Source organism: Lethenteron reissneri, chromosome 57 (assembly GCF_015708825.2).
Source record: "Lethenteron reissneri isolate LAM-NWPU_2019-01 chromosome 57, ASM1570882v1, whole genome shotgun sequence".
Lineage (NCBI taxonomy): Eukaryota > Metazoa > Chordata > Hyperoartia > Petromyzontiformes > Petromyzontidae > Lethenteron > Lethenteron reissneri.
Window position 1 is genome coordinate 2015494 of NC_083835.1, and position 10202 is coordinate 2025695.

The 10202-nt window shown below is 49.1% G+C and overlaps 1 protein-coding gene across 1 annotated transcript in view; it reads right to left on the reverse strand.

Annotated features, from left to right (window-relative positions):
- LOC133357195 (hephaestin-like) overlaps window positions 1-8750 on the reverse strand; it is a 29213-nt gene extending 20463 nt beyond the window's left edge. The window contains exon 1 of the mRNA XM_061575025.1: window positions 8540-8750. Coding sequence (XP_061431009.1) covers window positions 8540-8700 — 161 coding nt within the window. The 5' untranslated portion in view covers window positions 8701-8750. The remainder of the gene's footprint in view (window positions 1-8539) is intronic.
- Window positions 8751-10202: the final 1452 nt, after the last annotated feature.

A 10202-nucleotide genomic window follows, 5' to 3' on the forward strand; every position in this document is an offset into this window, starting at 1 on the left:
ATGGGGGATCGTTGGGGTGTGTGTGTGTGTCTTGATCGTTGGGGTGTGTGTGTGTGTCTTAGTGTGCCCCGTGTGTGTGCAATTGTGGTGACTCATTGCCAACTTTCGACTACAATCCAGAATCAGGGCTCCAGGTAAGTGAAAATAAAATATATATTTTTAATTTTGTTACTTTATTTTATGTTTTATTTTCTATGCTGTATCTTTTTTTACAGTATTACATGTAAGTGTATACTATTTCATCTTCATTGTGAGTTTAACAATGCTTCCATTTTCGTTGAACCGAAACACATGTCACAACACTGACCCGTGTGGACATTTAAACGGAGTGAATTGTTGTGTTCCGACTTACGAACGGTTATCAGGAACGAATTACGTTCGTAGCCCGAGGACTGCCCAACATACAGTCTTGCTTCGGAGGGAAAATTGGAGGAACCCTTCATGGAGCAGTGTGGGTGATCGTGGCCGACACGGATGGACGTGGTTGCTGGCTGGCCACATGCACCACTGGCCTTAATAGGTGCTCGCTACGGCAACCTGGCTGGACGTACGACTGCTGTATCTTCGATGGAAATAAAACAAACGCGGTGCGCGGGTAGGAAACGGTTTCTTGCTTGCAATGATAAGTTTCGGCGGCTTGTGCAGAGCCAACTAATCACGAGGCAAGTACCACCTGGGCTGAAGTGTGATCACACACCCTGCGGGGCGAACTGCATGCCTCGATGTTGAGTGCGACAAAGAAGGCTCGAGAGAAGAAGCATGGGTGAACGGTTTAACACGTGGTAAGATTTCGCGACCAATATCATCCATAATATGGGGGGGGGGGGGGGGGGGGGGGTTGGGTTGGATCGCGTCGCCTGATGAAGCTAGTTGTAATTACTGGCGAAACGTCGTACTCGAATTGTAAATGTTGTTGGCTTGGCTCTCCAACACACCGGTTCGTGCTGTACTCGTGACGAATTGGCCACGTTATGTTTACGTGACAACCCTTACTAGTTGGCTGTGCCGGGTGGTAGCGGGTTCAACGACACATTTATATATTTATGCGATCCAACCCAAAAATAACTCTATTACGGATGATATTGGTCGCGAAAGCCTACCACGTGTTAAAAAGGTGTTCAGTATCACGGGTTTAAAGCGTAACCAAGGCTGGAGGACTTGCATAATTCTCACGCGCCACAGGTCTCCTGAATGAACGTACACAATTCCATCTTTCATAATGCAATGCCTATCATATCGACCCATAACCGCAGCCTCTGCATCGTATAATTAAAAGCACCCACGCTCTTGCAGAGGCTCGCAGAGTGGTACTTTTCATATTACAAAGTCGTGCGTGACACACCGCGAAAAAATTATGAAATATCCGCCTCTGGCCAGACGGCAAATACTTTATTTGAAATTTTAATTCCCATTACACAACCTATGCTCGTGTGTCTGCATCATCAAAAATGCGTGAATTAAAGCTCTCAGTCCCAATTGATAACTTGCCAGAGAATGTGCCCTGGTCGCGTATAAAGGTACTAAAAATGCGGTACGCCCAAAACTCGGTGCGTGTGGCCATGCACCCGTTTGCGAATGCGTTTGCCGTCACTTTGCTCGCTTGTAGGGCAGGTCCTCGCTTTACGCGTGGCGTTCACACCGTGCACGAGTTTCAGCGATAGACGCGGCACAGTTCCCCGTTGTGACGTGGTTCCTGAGCACTCGACGACAAACGAATTTGCAGAGCTGCACGGCCGAGCGGTACGACACAGCGCACGGAGTGACGCAGCGCACGGAGTGACGCAGCGATGCAGTGGCGTGCCCTCGGTTATTGTCCCACCGTCGTACCTCGTGCCTGACCAAACTTTATCGTGACATTGTTTGTGGAGGAGATTGTGTTGTCGCTCAACGCGGCAGTGTTCAGCAACGCGACTGCGGCGGTGAACGAGGACTTGCCGTGTACACAACACCCGACCAACCCCAAGCTACTCGGACTGTAGTGTCGGCATAGTGCCTCGGAGCGGAGGAATCTATCGGGAAATGTTGGCGATCAGTCTGCTCCCCCCCCCCCCACGGCTGTTTGTCAGCGAACTGTGGAAGAGACGTCGCTCATAGGACGTCAAAATGTGATCCATTAATCTTCTTGGTTCTTTCGGTAAAGTCACGTAGAAGAAGATGAATCCCTGCAGTCACGAAAGCTTTAAATCGAAATGTGATCCATTAAGTTGCCTTTATATATTTCATTCGGTAGGGGGCATACGCACTATGCCTAGAAGGTCTGCTAGGAGGATGGTTAATTAATAATTACCAGAGCTGGAATTGAAGAAACTTTTGCGAAAACCAAATTTTTAAAATGACAGGATGTAGTTTGTGTGTGTGCGTGTGCAATCAGCGACGACTGGGCCGAGATCACAAACGCCGTTCGCTACACTCGAGGACTCGCTCTGATCACAGGCGGACGGAACCAGGATTCGAACCCAGGAACTTTGGCATGTAACCCCGACCTCGTCGGCTCATTTACAACTACTATAACTTTTCAAGGCGTGCTTCTTGAAGCATGTCATTCATTCAAATGAATATTCTTTACATACTTGAGAATGTAAAAAAAAACTATTGCAAAACATATGCTCTTGTTATTTTATCATTGCATAAAAAAGCAGGTTGATTTTGGTGCCCCGAGTACAGGATGATCGTGAGAAGAGCATGAAAAATTACGGTTTCCTAGTGTACTAACAACATGATGATCATCATAATTAAATGGAAATCCTGTATCGCCCTCGTGTGTCAAACTACCACCACGTGGCGATGCTCTGCCACCTGGTGGCCATGCTGACTTAGATGTCCTGTACAATCACGTTCCCGCACTCAGCGAATGGTCACCATTTGAGTCGTGACAAGAGTCAGGTCCCCAGCATAGGTATGTGGAATTTCCACCACCATTAGGAATGCATAATTCACAAATCCTGTGCCGTACTGTCATTTCATAACTACCGAACACCCCAAGCTCGCATCGCCTGGCAATCCCAAGAAGTGCCCTCATTCTGATCAGGCTGCTTGGCTTCCAAGATCTGACAAAGTCCCTCGCATCCCGATCATGACCAGGTGCTGTTATTCGTGACATCACGGCTACCAGAGAGAGACCACAAACACGAAAAACACGTTGAGACATTAGCCACAGCCATTAACATTAATCGTCATCTTTCGGCTAACCATCGAACACAAAACGCTCACCGCATAGCGCGGCGCTTTCAGATGCGCTTCTGCGGCCGTCTGGAACGCTCTTCCTTCCGATATTGGGAAGCCACTGGAGCTATGCGCTTTTCGACTCGGTTTTTTTTTTTTTGCAGAACTGCCGTGTGCGTTTAGTTTGCCGTCCTTCCACCGCACCTCCGATTAGCGCGGTTGGCTACGTACGGTGCGAAAGAAGTTCAAAGCACATATAAGTTAGGTCACAATCAATCCGCTGTCGGATGCTGCCCTTCAAGCCGTTCTCCATCTCTCGCATGCCCATGGTGGAATCATTAACCACGCACCTACACACGAGTCGATCTCATCGCGTTCCATCTCCACGGCGGGCGTACTCAGAGACTCGTTGCATTCCCCGGCTGCTACTTAGTCGTTATTCTGGACCATCAGCTCGTCCACTGCCCTCGTGTTAGGACGTACACCCAGTGCCCGATTATCCCAGTAGCACAAGTAGCTACAGAACGGGCCCTGCACTTTCAAGGGCCCCGCGCTAAATGCTTTCAAGCTCTCAATTCCGGTTCAGTGATTCTGCACTTGCTCTATTACTATAGTACTATACCGCCTTCGACTTTTGTGAACGACTGGGTGCTTTAAGTTAGCGATTTGCCGTATTATCTGGCTGTATAGCGAATGAAAAAATGCAATTACTTTACTGTGCAAGTTAAAAATTTGTGTTTGAATATTTCCGTGTTTTTCTTTTTTATTTAGGGCCCCTTTATAACATCGTGCTACAGGCCCCGCACTAGCTTAATCCGGCACTGCGTACATCCTCGTCCCTTTACACATTTCCAGGATGCTTTAAAATGTTTTAACACTCATACGGGACTATCGTTTTTAATGGAAAAAGAACGGATAATACACTATAACATGATAACAAATGTAATGTTAATAGCTTCAAAAAGTCTCCACTTGTTCGCCATCATTGCCAACACGTGCCTGGAATCTTCTCCAGGTGGTCTGCAGAGCCCGGAGGCTCTGGTATTTTTGCAAATCGTTGAACATTCTCAAAATTGTTACTATTTTTTTAAGTATCACCTTATATCTGTTTATTGTTTCTGTATCTTTGTAGTTGTACTTTGATCAGTATAACAAAGAAATAAATCTGCCCCAGCTGACGTGTCAGCCGGGAGTTATGAATTAACTAACATTCTTTCACGTTTGTGATGCACGTTTTTTTTGCTCAGATGTCTATTTGTTTTATTTTACGCCGTTTTCTGCTTCCTACGTTTTTTTTCTGGCGACCCAGGTCACGCTTGCGAACGAGACTCAATTCTGGTGTCGGGGGGTTCATGCGCCAGGTGAAATTAAATCAGCTTGCAACTTGAAACTATTATTACAGGGCAATGTTTCTCAACTCCAGATTCTATGACCCCCCCACCACCCTCACCATGATACAGATTTCCGTGATTACCAACCATGTGCGGTATGCAATGGCCTAATTTGCATCATCATCATCATGTTCCTTTCAATAGCTCCAGAACAACAATAGGGCCCCAACACATTTCCCTCCACGGTTGTCGCTCTCCCACCCCCCCCCCTCTTTAGCCAGCGTCGTGGCCTAGTGTTACTCAAGCATTGCCGCTCATGCAAATTCCATCTCGCCATCGCCGAGGAACAAATAAAACCACACAGCCGGTGATTGTCAACCATTGTTCACAAGCTCTCCGTTGTGCCCCCCTCGACATCGGAGGCGTCTTCGGCCAACGCGATGAGCGTTTATTCACACGCGGGAGGGAAACAAGGAGAACACATGGGGGAAACCCGCGCGTGCATGGAAAAAAAAGCCCGTTATCAGCTGCCCTATACCTATTATCCGAAACTTTTTACCCGCGGATAAGCGGAGCAGATTCATTCTAATTTGACAACTAAATACTTGAAAACTGCTTTTTGGTGTCTAGTTTGTGGTCCTTCCACCGCACCTCCGATCAGCACGGCTGGCTATGTACGGTGCGAAAGAAGTTCAACAGTCGTATACTCCGCGGGATAATAGGATCCGGTGACCCGTGTCACTTTCCTTGATCCGCCACATTCCCGGTAGGTTCCCCTGTACACGGTGTGGAAGTAACGTAGGGGGCGCCGCGGTGGCTAGGAGATGTTAACTCCCTCGCCTGGTATACAGGAGGTCGCGGGTTCAATCCTGACCCTGACGCCTGCTGCTGTATATTTGTAGTTTGCGCGTCTCTCTCTCATCATTATCATCATCACGGTGGCTAGGAGATGTGAACTACCTCGCCTGGTTATAGAGAAGCTCGCGGGTTCGATCCTGACCATGACGCCTGTTGGATATTTGGATTTGGCGTGCCTCTCATCATTATCATCACGGTGGCTAGGAGATGTGAACTACCTCGCCTGGTATACAGGAGGTCGCGGGTTCGATCCTGACGCCTGCTGCTGCTGTATATTTGGAGTTTGCGTGTTGCTCCCCGTGGTGGTGGGGAAAAGGGCAACCCCCTCTACGTGTGGAGCAGATCTCAGCACGTGGCTCTGTGATATCAGCTTCCGTGGACCGTTCTCTAACACGGATCACACTTTGTTCCCGTGACGACACATTCGGGGCGAGACAAAAAGTTTGGGGAAATTTACCAAAATTTACATAAATAAATTACCGAGTCGCACAATAGATACAATAATCCCATTGTTTAAACGCAAAAAACACACACAAAGCGCTCCTGTTTAACCATTGGGCATATAATTATTGTTCAGTCAAACAAACCCCTCATCTCCAGCGATGCAATGATGTCATCTACGACGTCACCGTGCGATTATTGTAAGGCGTTTTGAGATGGAATCGTACGAACGACGCTGTATGAAATGTAATTATCAATATTTATATGAATCATCACTCGTTGATTTTAAGAACGCGTTCTTTAATCGCCTCACTTTTGGTGGCGGGCGGTGGCGGCTACGCACGCGGCTGCCTCCAGTCGAGCATTGTGGTCGTGGTGGAGGTGGTGGTGGTGGTGGAGGTGGTGGTGGTGGTGGCAGCAGCCAGGGTTGGTGGCTCACCGCACAGTTGCCGTGAAACTCCCCTCATCCTGTGGGCGTTGAGGTGCCATGCCCTGTGGACTAATCGCCATCCGTTTCCATCTGTATGGGGATCGAACACCCCGCCAAATCCTCTTCACGTGCTCGGGTTTCCACCTCCCACGTGGTATAATAATAATAAAAATACAACTCATCATTTATAAGAATGGGTGTCTATCCCTTTCTGGCAATAAAACAGGAGGTGGTAGGATGTTCAAACACCAAATAAAAACCTTTTGCAAGGCATCACATGTGCATTAACCGCACGTGCATTGTTTCGAAACCGATTGGCCTACACCAGAGACAGCTTTCGATAGGGCCTTGTCTCAACAGCGTCAGACCAAATAACGCCAAAAAGGTGCAGATTACAAAGTGAATGTAGAAATCAGAAAATGTGTAGCTCGGGTAAATAGCTATATCGTGGGACCTTTTGACCAGTATCAAAGTACGGAAAATAAAACCTATTCTTATTTTATTTTCCCCTAGATTCGCAACCCCCAGTCATAAAATCTTGCAGGGTGGTGCGGTCAAGATCGATTCTCGTGATGTCGAAGTGGTTGGAAGAAGAACGTTGATACTGATAGGAACCTCCTGGTTACACCAGCCCACAGGGGATTATTGTGTCCGTCCGTCGTGCAGGGAGGGGCTGGGTGGGGAGGGTGGGGCTGGGTGGGGCGTGGGAGGGGAGTGGCTGGTCACCCCGTGGTGCCCTTATAAAACTCAACGTTTAACCTACTCACGCCGGCTTGTGCCCACCCTCACAGTCGGGCATATTTGCAGAATACACCACGCCGCCGTTGACCCTGGCCATTGACCGAGCAACCCAACGTTCCTACCAGCTCCCTCCGCAGGAATGTGTTCAGCGGCCGATTACGAAGAAGCTTCACAGCCTGTTGCCGTATAGCAGCACCCAGGCCTGACAACGATCGGCTTGGCTCCGTGTTCCAAAAGGCAGCGAGATTTGACTCCTCGTGCCCTGGGCCTGGGTCGGACGGTTGGTTCCTCGATTCATTTCTTCCACGATAATTTCCTGGCGGACGGCGGGATCAAGAGATCGGCGACTGGTCGTGTTGCCACCACGTGTTCGAACGGGAACGCAGCTGCTGAAACGAAGTGCAACTTCCGATGGAGGAGTCGGCAGCTCTCTCATGGGCAACGGCGACATCGTCAGACTGAAGAGGGAAGCTTGTGTTGCCTCCGAAACGTCGTGATTTTTTTTATTTTACTTTTATTAATTTTAATTTTTTACCTACGTGACTTTACCGAAAAAACCTAAGAATATCGTCAGACTGTTTTTTTATGGAGGGCCGGTTTGTTATGATGCACCGGTGTGCCACCAAGACGTATACTTTACGAACTCTCAAGATGAGATTCAAGGTCCCCATGCCAACCACGTTACGCCCATTTATTTAAGTCTTTGGTTTCAAAATAAAATAAAAACCCACGAAACTAATTCCTGCCAGGCAAATTCCACCTCCACAACAACAACCAGTGCGGGCTAAATGTCACGTGAAGCGAGTTGCCAGAATACACGGCGAATGAAATGCAATGCTCAGGGCATGAATGCACAATCGTGCCTGTGTGTGTGTGTGTATCACGCTGCACGAGGCGAATTAAATCCGCCCTCTCGGCTCACGTCAATCACCGCACGAGAAGATTTGCATGAACATTCGCAACGTTTTTATATTTTTGCATTTCTATGTGCGTCACACTTTTCTAAAGAAGTGCACGAACCGGATGCCCTTTAGTGCTGAAGCGAGGTTGTGGGAGGCAGGGCAGTTAAGTGAATGGACCTGTGGCGCATCTCTTCAATATGAATGGATGGATGGCACGCCACGTCAATACGAATCAATGGATTGCAGATCTCCCAAAAAATATGAATAGATGGCACATTCCATTTATGTGAATGAATGGCTGGCGGGGTGGGGCGGCGGGGGATGATAGGGGTACTCAGATTGTAAATGTTGTGGATTTGCACTCGAACACACAACCGGCGTGCTGTACGAGTAACGAATTGGCACGTTTTGTTTACGCGACGACCCCAACTAATTGGCCGTGTCGGGTGGTGGCGGATTTAACGACGCATTTATATTTACGCGATCGAACCCCCAAAAAACCCCTATATTATGGTTTATAAATGTTTGAACGTGTTCATTGGTGAATGCTAATTGACTGTACATGATTGCGTTCACGAATGATAAATACCCGACTTTAGAAATAAAAAGGATGAGTCATTCATAAAGACACACGGTAACACATGAATTGCTGAACGAATTGGAGCCCGGCTTACCCTTGCTCCGGCGACACGCCGCTGCCACCGCCGGGCGCGTAATCCCAGTCCACCTCCCGCACAGCAACGTGGAACTCCCGGTCCCGGGCGCGAACTCGTCCCACCAGCAGCGCGGCCAGAGCCGCCACCACCATCACAGCGGCCCGCGCGCACAGCGGCATCGCGACCCTCCTGCTGCTGCTGCTGCTCCTCGTGCTCCTCTTCGTGCTGCTCCTGCTGCTCTTCGTGCTGCGCTGCGCTTGATCCCGCTTCTGCTGTTGTCTTCTTGTTACTACGCCTGTGGTGGTGATGGTGATGATGATTGGGGGGGAGAGTTGATGGTGGTGATAATGGGGGAAGGGTGGTGGTGATGATGGGGAAGGGTGGTGGTGATGGTGGAAGGGTGGTGGTGATGATGATGGGAGAAGAGTGGTGGTGATGATTGGGGGGGAGCGTTGGTGGTGGTAATGGACGTTGTGGTGACGATTGGGAGGAGGGTGATGGTGGTGGTGATGATTGGGAGGGTGATGGTGAGGTAACCCCAGCGAGAGGTAGTAAACCTCGCCCCCGCTTGATTGCGATACCCGGGGTCAGCCGTAGTTCTTCCCTCCCCTCCTCCTCCCCCTCCTCCTCCCCCACTCCTCCAGCGAGAGAGGTTGACGGCGCTTCTCCTCCCACGTGTGCGTGACGGACGCCGTTCAGAATGAACGCAGCCCGCGTCTCGTGAACGGTGGCATTGCGAGCCAACACATCCAGGCAGAGAGTAGTGGGCGTACGCATGTATGCAGAACTTCTTTCGCACCCTACTGTCAGCCAAGCGTGCGAATCGGAGGTGTGGGTGGGTGAGTGAATGAGTGGAGCTATGGGTGGGTGAGTAAGAAAATAAGCGAATAAGTGGATGAGTGTTTGAGTCGGTGAGTGGGCGGATGGATGAATTGGTGTGGATTAACGTTTGGGTTGATGTTGATAAATGACTGATTGCGTGATTGCGTGGATGGTTTGGTGTAGGTCGGTGACTTCCTAAATCAAGTGCAGGTTGGCAAGTGAGTTAGTTGATGGTGTTTGCTAAGCGTGTGCATGTGTTCCGTGTGAATGTGTTGGTGTGTTCGCCACGTGTCTGGGTGTGTGCTGTGGTTGTCTCTTAGCCACGTGAAAAAACTTTTCGATTTAAAGCTTTCGTGACTGCAGGGATTCATATTATTGGTTCTTTCGGTAAAGTCACGTAGAAGGGAAGTAATAAAATAATGAAAATAAAACAAAATAAATTTCTCACGACGTTTCGGCCACAACACAAGCAGCCGTCCTCAGGCCGAAACGTTGTGAGAATTTTATTATGTTTTATTTTCATTATTTAATCGTTTCCCTTCTATGTGACTTTACCGAAAGAACCAAGAATACGTCCAAAACTGTTTTGCGGGGAGGAGTGGTCTAGTCCCACGCACGGCGCCAGCAGTGGTTCGCACTTCTGGTGGAATCTCTTTTGAAATCCGTGACTCATGGCGCGCGCCTCCGTCCACTGCCAATACAGAGAGGACCCTGTGATGGCACAGCGTGGGCCAGCTGAAGTCTACGTGCTCTGCCCCACGTGGCAGCGGTCACCTTGGCCCGATGCCTGTGACGACGAGGCCGAGTGGTGGCCGAGCCCAAGACGTTCTGTTGATCAAAAACCAGCGCGCAAAAAAAA